The sequence below is a fragment of the Oryx dammah genome, unplaced genomic scaffold (assembly GCF_014754425.2).
Source record: "Oryx dammah isolate SB20612 unplaced genomic scaffold, SCBI_Odam_1.1 HiC_scaffold_10, whole genome shotgun sequence".
Classification (NCBI taxonomy): Eukaryota; Metazoa; Chordata; class Mammalia; order Artiodactyla; family Bovidae; genus Oryx; species Oryx dammah.
This window is the reverse complement of record NW_024070194.1, coordinates 51,967,249-51,986,204: the sequence shown is the minus strand read 5'-3', so window position 1 is coordinate 51,986,204 and position 18,956 is coordinate 51,967,249. Positions and strand designations below refer to the sequence as shown.

General features: G+C 42.1%; 1 protein-coding gene across 1 annotated transcript in view; it reads right to left on the bottom strand.

Moving 5' to 3' along the window:
* CUBN (cubilin) overlaps positions 1-18,956 on the bottom strand; it is a 263,097-nt gene that overhangs the window by 113,911 nt on the left and 130,230 nt on the right. Inside the window, exons 32-34 of the mRNA XM_040248967.1 lie at positions 4,283-4,442; positions 2,281-2,394; positions 479-589 (exon numbers count right to left, since the gene is read on the bottom strand). Of these exons, the coding sequence (XP_040104901.1) occupies positions 479-589; positions 2,281-2,394; positions 4,283-4,442 (385 nt within the window). The remainder of the gene's footprint in view (positions 1-478; positions 590-2,280; positions 2,395-4,282; positions 4,443-18,956) is intronic.

Here is an 18,956-nt window from a genome sequence, read left to right as displayed (position 1 = left end):
AATGTATATATATGTGTGTGTGTTGGGGAGGTGTGTGTGTATGTATTCACCTATCCATTACAGCTATCTATCTATCCATCCATCCATCCATTATTTTCCTTCCACTGAGGACAAAACCAGAAGAAACATGCTCAATTTGAACACAAGAACTGTGGTCAAACAGTAACAAGAAATTTCCCACCGGAATACTATCTAATATTAGAAGGGATTGCATTTTATTACTGTTTAAAGCAGTTACAACTTTTCAAGTAAAAAAAAAAAGACATAAACCATTCATGTCCTTGAAGATGAATGAGCTAAGTTTCTCAAGCCCTACGTTGAATCCTGCTTCCTCAGCCTCTCAGTATCTTTACTTGGCTTATGACAGTCTTCATAGTTATTGGAAACATTCTAACCTCTGATGACAGCATATACACATGTAAGTACAGAAACTGTAAAAAGCCCAGGCCACGGAAGTGAGTGAGTGAGCACGGCATACCTCGGAGGGGTGCGTTGTCGTGGCTGCCGTCCAGCACCTCTACAAAATCTCGGGTACATGGTGTGCTGCTTTCAAGGCCAAAGTGGCTGAAGGATAGGGTGATATGATTGACTGTAAGGAAAGAAAGGAAGACTGTTTAATAAAGTTCTGGCCAACAAAACATACAGGGAACAAGATTTTACCCCTGATCATTTCACTTGCTGGTTCTCTGGCAAGAATTGACTGATGTGCACAAGACGACAGGGGTAAAGAGGAGAAGTAACCACCACTGTGCTAAAAGTTTTTTGTCTGAAGAGTAACTGAAAAGCTTTTAAAAATGTCCATAGACTCTGAAATGCTGGTGCTGGTAAGAGAACCATGGGGTGGGTTTACTTCATGGATGACGGGGAAAGTATCAGCTGTTGCTGTATTTCTCTCAGAAGTACTTTTCTTATTAGCTTCCTTAAATTCTGATTCTTTACCTGTGCTGGTAAATAAGACACATTTTCCTCCCTGCCACAAATATCCTAGCATTTTCTGTGTTACTCTAAGTCCAGAAGCAGGGACATGGAGGTTCAGTCATTTTTAAAGAAAGCTTTGAATTACTTGCAAATAGTCTGAGTCTGGGTCCATTTTCCTTTTGTTTTCTTCCAGGGTCTTGAATCTTTAGAATAGGATCTTTTCCTTTTGCTGTCTTTACACCAGTGAGCTCTTTCATCTAAGAGTTTTACAATTGTTTAGAAACTATCCTTAGGTGCAAGGCTGCAGGACTCAAGGCCCGGAGTTTCTTTATTCAAGGATTGGTTCCTGGCTGGCTGGCTACTTTCTTTGGCTAAGGGTTACATCACTGACCCCCAAATCATATGCAGAGCAATAAAGATACCCTTTTGTTAATGTTTAACATCCCTAGGAAAAATGTTAGAGAATATTTAAGCCAAACCCTTCATTTGTTAGATTAGCTAATGGGGCTTTGTGAGCCTAAGTGACTTTCCTATTATCACACAGGTCATTAATTAGAGAGTGGAGTCAAGAACTTAATGTTTTTCCCACATTATGTCTGAAGCCATCAATTTCCCCTGAAAACCTCAAGAAGAGCAGGGTTCCTTTGAAACAAGATTCATCATGGCCCCAGGGTCACCCTCCTCACAGTCATTTTGCTCGAGTTCTTAGTGGTCTCATTTTCTCTGTAAAATGTGGACAGTAATCCTTACCACTAGATTGTTACCAGATCAGAAAGATTCTAGGATTCTAAAAAGAATACAATGTAAGTACTTATTAAATGCTTCTTCAAAGCCTGTGATGGGACTTTTAAAAATACATTTTATAACCAAGAGAGACCAGGCTTTATCATTAACTTCCACCTTAACTGAAGACCAATATGCTCATGGCATTGCATCCCCAAAGTATAAGTTATTAACTTTCTAGTCTATGGGTCTTATTGTTCATTTATTCATTTAGCATCTTCTTGAGCACCTACTACAGTCAAGACAAATAGTCAAAAACTATTTATTCATCCAGTATTTTTGTTAATCCCCAATTTCACATGCCTGTCATTTCTACTAGGTTATAGGTTTTCACTTTGTTATTTCCTTTGTGAGGCCTTGAAACTTATAAAAAGAAAATTAATTAAGAATAAAGAGCAAAAATTACTTCCTACCAAATTAGGAAACCCTTGTTCTTGTGCACATGAGGAATTAGGGCTTCCAAAAACAGGAGAGGAAGGCCATCAATTGTTACCAGCGAGAAGATAAGAACATGAGTCATTGCTGGACTTTCCCACAGACACGATGCATCCTGGATTCTTTGTTATTTTTGTTACTTACAGGGAGGTTGAGCTTGAATTATCCAGCTGCAGTTCTGATTGTTTGGATAGTTGTTCGGGAACAGTGGAGAGGATATAGTGTCAACGGAGTCAGTGAGGATGTGGCCGCCACAGGCTGAGGGACACACAGACACACACTTTTGTCATACACTTTTGATTTCTACTGATTCTCCAGAACAGTTATTTGAAGAATGAAAACATAAGTGACGTTTCCTTATTTCTAAAGGGCATGTCAAGGAAATTCTCTGCCAAGGAAGCTGTACATGAATCATGAAAAAGTGGCAATGTACTCTACATTTCTAACAGTATTCTTTAATTACAGGAAGTGCGGAGTGGCAAAGAACAGATTAAATGGTTGTGAGTTGCCTGAATCTTTCAATAGAACTCTGGCATTGATTCTCTTGCTTTACCCACTCGTAAATTATAGGCACAGGGATAATCTCTTAACAACTGACTTCATTTTTAGGAAAGTAAATACTCAATTGACAGAGACTTCATACGGGCAGTTGTGTGTTATCAGGGATGTGCAGATCCCTGTGGGAACAGAAGACGAGGGGTGCCTGCTGAGAGCTGGGGACTGTACAAGGTGTTTCACAAAGGGGATGGTGCTGAAGGAGGAGTCGGGGTGAGGAAGAGTGGTCTGAACAAGATAGAGAGGAGGGTATGCGGGATACCACACAGACTTGAAGTGTGGGGCACGGGAGGAGAGTCAGGGCAATGCTGAGAAAAGACAGGCAGGTTCTGTCCTGGATGTTCCCATAGGGAACATCCAGAGAAGCTGGGGCTCCACTCCCTGTTTAGTGCAGAACCAGGACAGACGATGGTACCCTGAAGGTCAGGGTCAGAACTCGCTCCTGCACACTGACTTTGGAGGAATACGTGAAACCAAGAAGGCTGCTGTAGTAGCCCAGAGAAGACCTGCTGGGGACTTTTGTGCTCGGAAGTGAAATATGAGCGATTAGTTAGAAGAAAAAGTGTTCAGAAACTGTTCTTTGAAAGAATTCTGCAATCAGTCTTTCACTGCAGTCTATATTGCAACCTCAGGGGACCTCCATCCAAAAACTCTTCCTGGCCAGGGCTCTTTACTACAGAAAATGAGCAAGTGAGTCCACTGAAATAGATAAAAAGGCTAAAGAGATCACACTTATTTGAAAGGACAGGAATCCTCTGAAAAAAAAATCAAAGGCATATTCAGCAGACAAGAGCCCCTCCAGTTCTAGGCTCCATCTCTGATGGTGGGTAAAGGGTTAACCTCTAAAAGTGCCAGACAAAAGGCAATGGATGGAAAGGTCTCTAGTAGAAAGTGGTGATTTAAGAAAAAGACAATGTAGTGGGGGATGGGCGGTGGACACACTTCTGGGTGAGACAGCAGTTAAGACTTTTCCTTCCAAGGCACTGGGTGTGGGTTTGACCCCTGATCTTAGCTCCCCCACATGCCTCTTAGCCAAAAATAAATAGTAAATAAATAAAAACAGAAAAATAGTATAACAAATTCAAAAGATTTTTTAAAAGGTCCACATAAAATCTAAAAAGAAAGAAAAGAAAAAGACAACAGAAGACAACATTGATTCTTCAGGTGAAGGGCAACCACTATCTCAAGGCTTAGAATCTGACTCTATGTTACAATTCTTGCAATTTATACCAGTGTATCTCTTAGCATAAAATCTTAGATAAATGCTAGGTCATTTATCTATGAATGAATAAATTTGGATAAACACTTCTTTACAAGTGTCTCTAATATTAAAGACACTTGTCAGTATGATTCTGACAACCTGTTTGAGGAATACAGATATCCAGAGGACAAAGACAGAGTTAAAAGTCCCAACAGTTAGAATCACTGCAAACCATGGTTCCTTTTTCCTTTGTTCTTTCTTCTTAAAGTGTCGCATATTAAATAGAAAGCTGGGAACAATTTCCAAGGACTAGTCTCATTGTATTGCAGCACCAAGAGGGAGAGGTAAGGACAGATGGTCTGTGCCTTGGGGAGACCACACGGAACTTGCCTTGTCTGAAGTAAGCACGGAACCCCCGGCTCTGTCTGGAAGGGCCAGACTGAAATCGCAAGAAGAGGCTGTTTCCAGAAGATATGATGGGGTTGCTCAGTTGCTGTCTTCCACACACACCGGCAAGGCGGGCGGTTGCAGAGCTTACACCGTCAAATGCCTACAAAGAAAGGCAACTGGGTACATGGTGGCTCAGGACTTCAGATCGGCATCCACAAGGCCCTGTTCTGTGGAGTATCTATCTGCACATCAGCGACCTAGTGGAAAGCACATTTGGACTTCCCTGGTGGTCCTGGTTAGGAATCTGCCTGCCAATGCAGGTAACATGGGTTCGATCACTGTTCAGGAAGATTCCACATGCCACAGAGCAACTAAGCCCAAGTGCTACAACTCCTGAGCCCATTTGCCCTAGAGCCAGTGCTCTGCAACAAGAGAAGCCACCACAATGAGAATCCATCACACTGAAAGGAAGAAGAGCCTCTGTTCGCAGCAACTAGAGAAAGCCCAGACAAATAATAATAATTGCTTTCTCTTAAAAAGAAAGAAAACTCATTTGCTGGAACCCAGTGCTTTATCCTCTGTCCACTCGGGTCCATCAGAATGTCTGAGTCTTTGGTCATTTCTAGGAACTCTTCAAAGATTTCATTGGGAGTTTCCATGTCAGAGAAACTCACCATGAGATCCCTGGATGTCTATAAATGCCATGCCTTTCCCTGCTCTCATCCTCTTGTGACTCCAGGACAGTCACATCATGTACCATTCTCACAACATGTGCTGATGCAAGAATGAATATTGGAGCAAATACATGAGAAATAATGATGAGGAATCACTCATTTTCAGAAACTCAGCATTTGCTGGAACTTTTTGCTCTTCATAGGGTTATGGTCAAGAAGAAGAGAAATGGTAGAATTATTTCCAATGATACAGTGATATGAGCCTGATTTATTAATAGAAAATTATCTCATTATTTTAAAATATATAGGGTTCTGCATCTGTTCAGTTCTGTGCTGGGACTTGGCTGACCTTCCAGATGAGACAGTGGAATGGAGTTTACATTGCAGACGCCCCACCCCACCCCGTTACCCCTGCTCCAGACTGCTGAATCGGTATGTGAAACTGAATTTTCTCATTGCCTTGGAACTCTGTGTGTCATAGACTATAGCTCACCAGGCTCCTCTGTCCATGGAATTCTCCAGGCCAGAATACTGAAGTAGGTAGCTGTTCCCTTCTCCAGGGGATCTTTCCCACTCAGGAATCAGACCCAGGTCTCCTGCACTGCAGGCGGATTCTTTACAAACTGAACCACCAGAGAAGCCTATGAATCTTTAAGCCAGGGGAAATAAGTTCCTTTTTTTGCAGGGGACAATAATATTAATAACAGCAACCATTCATTAAATGTTTACTATGTGCCAGAAACTGGATACAGCCTTTCACATATACTACCACATTTCTCCTCCCAAGATTCTCCATTTTCAAGAAGATCACAGATGCACAGAGACCTCACTAATGTCATAAATCCCACAGTTCCTAAGAAGAACAAATACCATCATTAACAGTACACACACTTTTTGAGGATTTCTACAAGTCCATGAACTCACAAAAGCAAGACTATTCTAGTTTCCTCTATTTCTCTCCAAATTCAGAGGTTTGATGAGTAGCAGATACTGTTCCACCCCTTTCTAAGCTGTCTTTTTGATTGCAATCCTCTTAAGACAAAATAAGCACAGTAGAAAATGAAGATTAGAATTAGAAAATCCAGAAAATCACATGAATGAGCCATTTCCCTGGGGATTCTTTGAAAGAGCGCATTTTCTAGGAGGTCTCCATGTTTCCAACCTTCCTACCCGGAGAGCCAGGAATCACAGGATTTGGGTTGAAATTCACATGGCTGGGGCACTGCTTCACAAGGAATGGATCCAAGATAGAGTGTTACCAAATGTCCCTACATCAAAATTATATACCAGTAACACCCTACATTTGATTAGCATGCTGTAATTTTACAAACACCATTGCAATACCTCTAAACTAGTCTTCAACACTATGTGATTTTTTTTTTTTAATTGACAAAAGTGAGACTTCAAAGTGTGCTAGCTAATAACCTACTGTCTCATCCAATGGGCAATAGTGACAATGGAAGCTAGTGACTCAAGATCAAAGAGCTAGTGAGTAGCAGAGCCCAAAACTTAATTCTTCTCTCTCTAAATGCTATATCCTTTCACACTACTTCTCTTTAAATGGTGTGTAATAGTTATTAAGTCATAAGTTCTTAATTACCATTTTATGAAAATATATGACCTCAGGTCATTAAGGAGAGAGCTGAGTATTTTTCTTTAAGTTTGGAATAGCAATTCTTTTATTTAAGAGTAATTCTTAACACTCGTAATATCAAATCAAGTTTTAATTTATAAAATTATAAGAAAGAAACTGGAGGGAAGAAACTATGAGAAAACTTGTTGCTATTTTTAAAAAGTCTGAAGTCATAAAAATGATCAATATATATTTCCTTTACTTCCATTTAGTTTCTAAAACAAAGTTAGCAAATTATATTATTGGCTACATGTATAACATATTCATATAACTTATTTAAGTCTTATTACAGTCTTATTTAAGTCTACTGCCACAGGTTTCCTAGGCCTGGGAATTAATTTTCTGATCTGTCGCTTAGGTGGAAAAAGTCAGGGAAATACACAAAACAAACAAAAAACTGTACAGTACAAACAACTCATTTCTCGGTAATTCTAGTACAATTAAATTCTGAATAAAATTCAGTTCAGTTCAGTTCAGTCGCTCAGTCATGTCTGACTCTTTGCAATGCCATGAATCGCAGCACGCCAGGCCTCCCTGTCCATCACCAACTCCCAGAGTTCACTCAGACTCATGTCCATTCAGTCAGTGATGCCATCCAGCCATCTCATCCTCGGTCGTCCCCTTCTTCTCCTGCCCTCAATCCTTCCCAGCATCAGAGTCTTTTCCAATGAGTCAACTCTTCGCATGAGGTGGCCAAAGTACTGGAGTTTCAGCTGTAGTATCATTCCTTCCAAAGAAATCCCAGGGCTGATCTCCTTCAGAATGGACTGGTTGGATCTCCTTGCAGTCCAAGGGACTCTCAAGAGTCTTCTTCAACACCACAGTTCAAAAGCATCAATTCTTCGGCACTCAGCCTTCCTCAGAGTCCAACTCTCACATCCATACATGACCACTGGAAAAACCATAGCCTTGACTAGATGGACCTAACCACCATCCCTGGAGTTCCAACTACAGAAGCTCTAAAAACAGAGCGAGACCTGGCTAAGTAGTAAGCTAAGTTCTTCTGGAAGTTAATCAGTATCTTGACAAAGTATCCAGAGTTTGTCAAATTTGCAGATACCAGCAAACACATTCAAAATACGTGAGCTCACCATTACCATACAAAAATAAGAGATTTTTCAGAAAAATAATAGAACCAGGAAAATAACAAACAGCAAACATCTGATAAACAAATGAGTAAGTGAATATATTTTTAAGAGTATAGGACTGAGGTTGCGGAAAACCCAGAGTTAAGAAAAAAAGTTGCTCCTCTCTTGTGGACTGGGCTGTATAAATGCACAGCAGGCATGATGGCAGGGAAGAGGCCATTCACAGGGGGAAAGAGGACAAGAGGAACTGCTTTCTGGGCCCTGTGGGCAGTGGAGGGGGTTCCAATCAGGCAGGGACCAAGCCACACACACCTGCCCAGGTGCCCTCTTGCCAGCTGTGCCAGCCCTTCACCAGCACTACAAGAGAACTAGGAAGGCAGAAGGTGGGCAAAGGCCACTGGACTCACCCCCAGGTCCCAGAGTATCCAGTATCAGTATCCTGAGCTGTGGCCAGAAGTCAGAACTGAGTCAAACTTCTACGAACTTCAATACTTGATGTTTTAAATGTTAAGGAGACTTGAATAAATATCAACCCCCTTTCAAAGTTCAAAGTGTCAACTACAGAACAAAGTGATGGGAAGGAAAACCTTTCAGCTTAGAGATTAGCACTCCTTTCTGATGATATGCATGGATGCCAAAGGTCAGAGTCCAGAGACAATTTGAGAAAATAAAGGAGCCAAGCAAAGGGAAACTTTCACCTTTCCATATACTTACTGATGATGGAAATATATATTATTTAAGAGTATGCATTATTTAAAAGCAGGTGGCAGAATCCCTTTTAAAGAGAAAAAACAGAAGGTAAGTTTATTTAGCAAAACACCCTGGCAGGTGCTCAGAAAATGATTGCCGTGGGAGAGATGTCACGTGATGTTACTGTGGACAAATCTTTCTCTATCCTTCGGCCACCTAATCTGACATGAAATTGTAGTACATATTGTTCATCAGAATTAAGTGACTTAGAAGACATAAATTCTCATGTATACATTTTTTAGTGGAATGTGGCAACAGAGGAAATTGAAAAGCCAACTCTTTCACTTCCAGATAGCTACCTGAGATAAACTCTTGAATGATTGCATTAAAAAATATGGACAATAATGTTCCTTGCTATAAGGGTTGCCCCAGCACAATATTAGAAGACTTAGAAGTGCATTAACAGTAGAATGGGTCCATGACTCATGGTACAGAGGAGAATCTTGTATAGTGACAAACACAATGAGCTAGATCTGAATACACCACAGTGTAGAGAAATGGTCAAACCACATTGTTAAATGAAAGGAGTGAATGGAAGAATAGGTGTCATGTTGTATTATTTACATCAAGTTTTAAAACATGCAGATCAATACTACAAACTGTATGTGGAAACAACATAGCATGAAAAAGTACCAAAACAGCCATGGGAATCATAAACCAATTTCCTATATATGGTTTCCTCTGGGCCAGGGGCAGGGACTGGAATCAGAGTGGTTTGTGCATGGGGCCTCACTGTGTCCTCAGCAATTCATTTCTTTGGGGGAAGAAAAGAAAGAACTTGAAGCAAGCATGGTAAAATATTGAGACTGAGCAAGGAGAATGTTTGTGTTCATGCTGTACTTTATGTGCATTGTGTAGTCTTTTCTGTATACTCCACATATTTTGTAATAGAGTTTTCAGGAAGGAAGAGAGAATCTATACAGGAAATTACAGGAAATGTAGACTAAGATATATATACAAAGATGCTCTTCCAAGTATTATTATAATAAGCAAAAAAATAGAAGTTGCCTTTATTGACTATGTCAAAGCCTTTGACTGTGTGGATCACAATAAAATGTGGAAAATTCTGAAAGAGATGGGAATACCAGACCACCTGACCTGCCCCTTGAGAAATCTGTATGCAGGTCAGGAAGCAACAGTTAGAACTGGACATGGAGCAACAGACTGGTTCCACATAGGAAAAGGAGTATGTCAAGGCTGTATAGTGTCACCCTGCTTGTTTAACTTCTATGCAGAGTACATCATGAGAAACACTGGACTGGAAGAAACACAAGCTGGAATCAAGATTGCTGGGAGAAATATCAATAACCTCAGATATGCAGATGACACCACCCTTATGGCAGAAAGTGAAGAGGAGCTAAAAAGCCTCTTGATGAAAGTGAAAGAGGAGAGTGAAAAAGTTGGCTTAAAGCTCAACATTCAGAAAACGAAGATCATGGCATCCGGTGCCATCACTTCATGGGAAATAGATGGGGAAACAGTAGAAACAGTGTCAGACTTTATTTTTGGGGCTCCAAAATCACTGCAGATGGTGACTGCAGCCATGAAATTGAAAGATATTTACTCCTTGGAAGAAAAGTTATGACCAACCTAGATAGTGTATTCAAAAGCAGAGACATTACTTTGCCGACTAAGGTCCGCCTAGTCAAGGCTATGGTATTTCCTGTGGTCATGTATTGATGTGAGAGTTGGACTGTGAAGAAGGCTGAGCGCTGAAGAATTGATGCATTTGAACTGTGGTGTTGGATAAGACTCTTGAGGGTCCCTTGGACTGCAAGGAGATCCAACCAGTCCATTCTGAAGGAGATCAACCCTGGGATTTCTTTGGAAGGAATGCTGCTAAAGCTGAAGCTCCAGTACTTTGGACACCTCATGCGAAGAGTTGACTCGCTGGAAAAGACTCTGATGCTGGGAGGGATTGGGGGCAGGAGGAGAAGGGGATGACCCAGGATGAGATCGCTGGATGGCATCACGGATTCGATGGATGTGAGTCTGAGTGAACTCCGGGAGATGGTGATGGACAGGGAGGCCTGGCGTGCTGCAATTCATGGGGTTGCAAAGAGTCGGACACGACTGAGCGACTGAACTGAACTGAACTGAACTGAAGTGGTCAGTAATAAGCTAGTGGTTAACTCAATTCTAGGGTGTTCATGTAACTGACTAAAGGGCCAAAGAAACAGTTTTTAAGAAGAAATGTATTAAATAAACTAAGTGAAAAAGACAGGATACAAAACAATGTGCAGTATTCTAACTCCCTTTGTGTATGCGGGTAAAGGGTGCGCATGTTTGCCTGTGTGTGTTTCTGTATGAAATGAGCCAAAGCGTTAATTGTCTCTGCTTTGCAGTATTATAGATGGTGTCCATTTCTTATTTTTTCTTTTCTGTGTTTTAGAAATTTGATATGAGGAACATGTAAAATTTTAAATAGTGTATATATTTAAAATGTTTATGTGTTTAGCCAGGCAGACATAATACAAGTGATCCCACACAGAGACATGAAAATATGCTCTTCATATAACTGAACTGCAATATCAAAGCCAGATGGACATTAATGCCATTTAATCTAGCCTTTTGCTGCCTGACAGGACTCTATCAAGGATACAGTTTTTGTTTTAAGATCTCCAAGACATCTGTTAGCTGGCCAGTATCTACAACTGTAGTCCAAACCTCAATCCAAGCTCTAGGCTCAGATATCCGACTACATTCCAGACAACACGGCTGGTATGTCCCATCAACCATGGAAGTCATTATCTCAAACTGAAGTCCTCACCCTGCCCCCTAAGTCCTCCTGCCCCCTCACTTCCTGCCTTATCCCCTCCATGGAATGGAGCCTTATGTTCTGTTAGCTCTCCCTCTGCTGTGTCTCCTGGACCTCTTCCCACCCCTCCCCTCAACCAAGTGTCTTGTTGTGGGACTTCATCCCCTCTTGCCTCGGTCACTTCAGCAGCCTGAAACTCCCCCTGCCTGAATTTGTGTCCCCCTTTAATTCAGTCTCCAAACAACCACCACCGTGCAATGTGCTTTCTAAAATGTAAAACCGGACACAAAAGAAAGGAAGAGTATCCCAGTCCATTTTAAGATCATACTGAGTAAGGACCTCTCTAGTGGTCCTGGGGTTAAGAATGCACCTTCCAATGCACAGGGCGTGGGTTTGATCCCAGGTCAAGGAGCTAAGGATCCTAGATGCCTTGTGGCCAAGAAATAAAAAACATAAAACAGAAGCAATACTGTAACAAATTCAAAAAAGACCTTAAAAGTGGTCCACATCAAAAATCTTTTTAAAAAAAGTAAAGTGTACTGAATAAAGATGAGCATCACGGTTCTGCCTTACTGAGAACCAAGGACAGTGCCTGATCCAAATGCAATATGTAGAACTGTAGCCCACAGCCCTGCTCCACCAGGATCAGAGCCCTGGTGATGGGGTGAGTGGTGGTCCCCTCACGGAAACACAGCACTCATAGCGTCACAGCAAGCACATGGTGAAGGAAAAATGAACATTAGCTTCCTCAGAAATGTTTGCATTTTCATTTCTAGAAACTTGAATAAGTACTCTCAGAATGTTTGTGAGTAGGAGACAGGAAGGTACTTCTACTTCATCTATCTTCTTCTTTTATTAAGTTTCATCTTCCTCAGGGAGAAAATAAACCCACTATATATGTGGGTTGAAATTAGCATAAACTGGAGCAAGAGGAAACTATTTTAATTCAAAAGCAAAACACACAGCATGTTTTACATTCCCCAAAGTATGCCAATGCCATCTTAACTTCAGAGTTAAGCTTTCCATGCAAACAAATTGTGAATGTATATGAATATGCTTTTATTTTAATTTACTGCACTACCATTTTCTCCTTCTCAACTCATTTGTGAATCTTTTAGACGGTATGAGAATAACCCACTTATGAAGTGAAAACATTCACTGAGATGATACACTGAAGAGTGTGCAAAAATTTTATAATATATATTTTAAGATTTTTAAAAAACACTTTAAGATAAAATGAGTCTGCTCATAAACTAATCAAGATAGTTACCAATGAACTGGGGATTATGGATCCAGGTCTGTGTATCTAAGGGTCATAATTTTCAAAAATGCAAGTTAAAGGGACTTTCCTGATGGTCCAGTGGTTGAGAATCCACCTGCCAACGCAGGGGACACAGGTTCGATCCATAGTTCAGAGGATTCCACGTGCAGCGGAGCAACTAAGCCTGTGCACCACAACTGCTGAGCACACGTGCTTAGAGCTTGCGCTCTGCAACAAGAGAAGCCACCACAATGAGAAATCCACACAGCAGTAAAGAGTAGTCCCCACTTGCTGCAACTAGAGAAAGCCGGCATGCAGCAAAGAAGACCCAGCACAGCCAGGAAATATATAAATATTGTTTTTAAAAAAAGATAAGTTACGACCTTTAACAAGCATGAGTAGTAACAAAACTAGAAATAGTAGTAATAGAAAAACGAGCAGCAATAGTTAACACTTATCTGTACCAGACACTGTGATTGATGCTTTAGGTATATTTTTAAAAATTCTTTCTTACCATTCCATTTGCACTTCAGAAGACATAAGTAACTTGTTCATAGTCACACGCTGGGTAGTGTGGAGCCACTATACAAATCCCATCTGCCTGACATCTGATCAACTATCATTAAAACAACCAAAATGATAAAAATCAAGTTTTACTCATTGACAACAGAATATTGAGGGATCATGATTCTAAGAAGCTAAAGTGATATGTCCATAGTCTCCTTAAAAAAATCCTGGGAAACAGAGTTGAACTCAAGTCTCTCTTCTCTGGACCTGCAAGCATGCATCCTTAAAGGCATTTCAGAAAGTCTCAGTCAAGGCCTGGGTGGGTTCTGGAGTGGTTGGCAGCTGTCATGCATTCCACCCACTGCACATGCGCGGGATTCCTAGCATGGTTATCTGAGCAGGCTGGAACAAAGGGTACCGGGGCCTGGTTATTGCTATTCAGTTGCAAAGTTGTGTGTCTGACTCTTTGTGACCCCATGGGCTGCGGCACACCAGGTTTCTCTGTCCTTCACTATCTCCTGGAGTTTGCTCAAATTCATGTCCATTGAGTTGTGATGTTATTTCATCACTAAACCTAACATCAAAATCCCCGACTCCTAACTCCTGGCTCCAGTCTTGGATCCAGATATCCATCCACTCTTGCCCTTTTTCTGGTATAACACAGCCTCCCTGGACCAGCTTCTTTCCTCACCTCTCCCAGGCTTTTACCCTGGTCTTTAGCCTTTACTTTAATTCATTCTCACAACACGTGTCTACTGCTCAGATTACTTTGAAGCTTATCAGGGTCAAAATGTGTGACAGAGGCTAAGATCTAAGGGTACGGAAGACATCATTCTCATCAGGGTGCAAGGTCAGTGTGGAGGATGAGAGTCTGGGAAATGTATCCACATGTGCCATACATACAGAAGAAGGTAATATAGCTGCAAATGGAACCCCACTAGGGAACGGGAACCGTGCCAAGACCAAGGAAATATTAAGTGATAGGGAGGGGATCTGCCAGGAAATTATCTAAGCTGTTAAAGCCATAAATGTAGGTAAGGAAGGAAACGGAAATATTACTCATAATAGCAGCTTTTCTTGCGGGTGGGGACAGGGAGGAAGCATCAGTTTCCTCTGTCAGTGATATTTTCCAGCTATGCTCCTCTGAAATGAAATCGCAAATTCATAGCGCACATCTGGTGTCAGGTCTCTCTCATTCCTGAGTCTTTGTTCTACGTGGTGGCACTCCAGCTTCACAGTTTACAGGAGACAATAAACTCTGCTAATTTGCAGTTGTTGCAAGCAGGGACTCAGAGATGACTGGAAATGTTGGTAGGAAAAGAAACCCAAGAAGCTCATTTTATTCTTATGAATAAACAAGCATTTAAAGAGATTCTGAGCTAAAATCCAAACAAAACAAAGCTCAAAACAAAGCTTGGGTCCACAGACCCAAGGACACTGGCTCCAATTCAGTTATTATTAATTTTTTTTCCCTTTGGGGATGTAAAGTGCCGACACAGTTTTGGTAACTCGTTTGGCACCAGGAGGCAAGATGGCTAAATGGATTACCAAAAGCAAACTATAAAATAAAATGTTTAACAGAGATTATCAGAGATCATCCTCAATCATTATCAGATTCCATCCTCAAATGGAAAGTCAGCTTTCTATGGTGAGAAGTAAAGGAGAAAGGGAAAATACAAGAGGGAGAGGATGGGAAAGAGATTGATTTCTGTCCTGGATTTATTTTTAAAATAAATGTTTAAGGAAGGATTGTTTAAGAATTGTTTCTTTTAAGTACTGACTTCTCTTATCCCTGTATCTTTTTGCTCAGTTTTAGAAACGGAATGTTTTCAAAGGAAACACATCATAGGTAGGGTCTTAAAAAATAAAAACAAAGATACTGTGTTTCACATTCGCCTACCCTGAGCCTCAATGTTAAGTAATGTGAACAAAAACAGAACCCTGTGGCTTCGGGGTGGGGTTGGGGGTTGGGGCGCTCTGGTATTCTCTAGTTCAAATCCAACATTTTGCTTTCTTTCTCCTAGAGTAGCTTCAGAAAGCAAACCGTGACTCAACATGTGCTGTGTTTTTTTGGTCCTAGGTCCTGTATCCCTAGCGGATATTTTCTCCAGATGAGAGGCCTGATCAGGGCTGTGGGCTGCTTGCTTTCGTCTGCTCCCCACTGGTTCTCACAAGGCGGACATTCCATTGTGCTGAGCAAAGAGGATGCTGGAATCAGAGGCCAGAGTCTCTGGGGCCAGTCGTCCTGCTGCTCTGGCTGCTCTCCTTCCCCTCTCATCTCACGCCGGGCTACCGCTGCATTTCTCTGAGATCAATAAGAGCTCTCGGAGCTACGTGAGTTTAAGGCTCCGGAGAGAGCCTCTAATTAAGCAATTAAGCTGTTGGTCGGAGGTCACTTTAATCCTCGGCCTTCGTGAAAGGAAACCTAATGGGGCCGTGTTCATGCTGACTGTACAGAGTTCTGCTCAGCCGGTAGGTCCTGCTGTCGCCTGAGCAAGAAAGGCTCACAGTGTGTCATCGAGGGAAGCCAGAAGTTAACGATGCCAGGCACTCAAAAGGACTGAGCAGAAAGTGCACTCGTATCACCAGATTAGTTGAAACCTGAATGTAAACTGAGCTTTCTGATGAGTATCCCCACGATGCCATCACCATTTCAATAGCAGTCAAAAAACCCAGTTTCTCTCTTGTTTTCATTAGAGCAGCATGAAATTCTAGAAGACATGCTTCTGCAATGTTATCTAAGCTCTCATGTGGCTCAAAAGATTGAGATCGAATGTCAATAATTGTGCCAGGAGGTGAATTCCACTCAACATGCTCCCAAATGTTCCGTCTTCAATTTTCCATTGGGGCGCTGACTGTTGTAAGAGCAGAGATGACAACAGTTCCCGTATTCCTGTGTTCAGCCATGCATCTGTTAGTCATTCATGCATCACACAGATTGATCCTCTGGCAAAGACTGTCGCTGCCGGTTCCGTGAAGTGGGGTGGAGGCTGTGTATTACTGTTGTGTTGTTCCATGTCATCGGTTTCTTCCATGTGCTGAAAATTGTGCCTCTAGTTCCCTGCAGCCAGAGTGAGGGCTTTGGGGCTCCCTTGGGTTTACACTGTGTCCACTGGGGACCTCTGGAAACGAGACCTCCCTCAAGAAGAGCTCTCTTCTGGACAACAAATGTGGAGAGGACCCCTCCACCACTGCCAATGGACTTGTGCCCCAGAGGATGAACAGAAGCCCAGCGCTATGGAGTCAGACTGTGACCTCCGGGATGAATCCACTACTGACATCACCTGCCCCTTCATTTCTGTTTCTCCAACTCCTCCCTTATTCTCCTCATCAGACACAACTCAGAACTGGATCCTCTCCCCAAGGTCTCCTCTTTCTGCTAGTTCCCCAGGCACCTGATTTTATAAATGAGCAAACTAGCATCCCCCAGAGAAGGCGATGGCACCCCACTCCAGTACTCCTGCCTGGAAAATCCCATGGACGGAGGAGCCTGGAAGGCTGCAGTCCATGGGGTCACTGAGGGTCGGACATGACTGAGCGACTTCACTTTCACTTTTCACTTTCATGTATTGGAGAAGGAAATGGCAACCCACTCCAGTGTTCTTGCCTGGAGAATCTCAGGGACAGGGGAGCCTGGTGGGCTGCTGTCTATGGGGTCACACAGAGTTGGACATGACTGAAGTGACTTAGCAGCAGCGTCCCCAGGCCATGGAGAGTTAGTGGTGGTGCTGAACCTGGAAATGACTTCCTGGTAGTGTCTCATACACAGTGGACACCAAAGACCAAATTGACGGATGGAACTCAGACCACTTGACTTCAAAGGAAACCCACTTTGCAATTCATGTTTGAGATCCTAACATTTTTCCCAAAATTAATAAGTGAAATATAGGTTCATCTGAAAAAGTTCTGAATGGTTCCAAAGTAACCCTGGTTTTATCTTCTCCTCCTACTTTTTCAGTTGTGCTTTATCCTGTGACTCAGTCTTCTGCAGATAGACTGTAATTGTTATATTTTACCAAAATACTTATGGCTTGCTTGCATTGTAGTGTTGGTTCTGATATTAATTTCTACCTGGTCTTAATCCTGATCTGTTCGGACAAAAATTTTCTTATTTTTCAAATAAGCTGATGACAGTAAATTATCTCTAACCTCTCCTCTTTTAATCTTAACATTCTATGTATTCAATAAATACAATGACTGTTAAAAAGGATATTTCCACTTCTGACAATCCAAATCGTTAAAGGAGGTTTAAAACCCTGATGGCTGGCCCCATTCAAGCATAATTTACTTTGGTATTGAATAATACACTTGCGCTCTATTGAAAATCCATGAACACAAGCATTATCTGGCAACATCATTGGCAGCTGAATATTTTTCTCTTTGCTAATGACTCTAAGTAGCAGAACTAAGAAATTAACTTGACAGTATCCACAATGAATGACTAGCTTTGTATGAACTTAGACTACAGAGATATTATGTAAGATACTGGACTTTTAGGGACATTTCACATCCAGTGTCCATCTAGCTATAAAGAGCGATGGCTAGTGCCTCAATGCCTGCCTTCATGAACCCCTGGACAGCTCAGTAATACTTGAAGCCAAGCTCCCAGCCTTTCCAGTACATTGCCTGCCTGGTTCCAAACCTCTTACTCCCATAATTGGGGCCACTTGACAACCCTACCCAGCAGAGCTCTACCCCAACTTATCTGAATATTCCTTTTCCACATTTCTTTATCTTTTGGTAAAGTGTTAGTCACTCAGTAGTGTCCAACTCTTTGTGACCCCATGAACTAGCCAGCCAGGCTCCTCTGTCCATGGGATTTTCCAGGCAAGAATACTGGGGTGGGTTGCCATGCCCTTCTCCAGAGAATCTTCTCAACCCAGCGATCGAACCCCAGTCTCTGGCATTGAAGGCAGATTCTTCACCATATGAGCCACCAGGGAAGCCCTCTTTTTGTGGAAGTGAATTACAAATTGTATAAACAAAAATGACTTAGCTTGTGTATGATTTATGCAATTTTAAATATAAATTAATTTGCCAGTCTGAAAAGAAATCTTACAGTTGGCCACGGGTTCAAATTTCTCATTCTGAAAATATGAAATTTACAGAACCAGTCAGGTCCTTCCTAGGGTCTCTGCCCTGGTAACTGACTTCATCAATTCCTTCATTTACTTCTTATATTCAGCTGCTCTTTTGTGACCAGCACCCTGCAGTCCAGGTATGATTAAGCTCCTTCACAACTGAAAATAATCATAACAACTTTCCATGGGTCCTGCCTCCCATAGGCTATTACCCTTTATCCTTCTCTACCATTCATGTCCACTGTTCTGAGAAAAAGCTAAGAAGCTCCTGTATCTCTAAACCCACTGTGATCTGGAGTTTTCCAACACCACCTACACCAGTCCTGTTCCTTTCAAGGTCATCAAAGACTGAATCCAGTGGCTTCCTTTCAGCCTCATCCTAGTTGACCTCTGCTGGACTTGGTCCCTTTGCCCACCCACTCTTAAAAACTGACTTCACTTTTGGCTCCTACGCTACCACTGTCTTTTGCTTCTCCTCTCGTCTTCTTGGGTAACGCTCAGCATCCTTGCCTTCGGTTTCTCCCACCTGTCGTTCAGTTGCTAAGTCATGTCCAGCACTTTTGTGACACCATGGACTGTAGCCCTCCAGGCTCCTCTGTCCATGAATTTTCCAGGCAAGAATACTGGAGTGGGTTGCCATTTCCTTCTCCAGGGGATCATCTCAACCCAGGGATCAAACTCATGTCTCCTGTGTCTCCTGCACTGCAGGCAGGTTCTTTACCTCTGAGCCACAGGGAAGCCCATCTTCCTCCTACATGGTGGTTTAGGGCCAAGGGTTTACTTGATCCCTTTTTCTTTACAAAATACTCCCCTACAGGATTCCATCTACTTCTGTGTTAGTGCCAGCTCCTGGGCTCTAGAGCACAGGCTCAATAGTTGTTATGCACAGGCTTAGTTGCTCTGCGGTATGTGGGATCTTCCC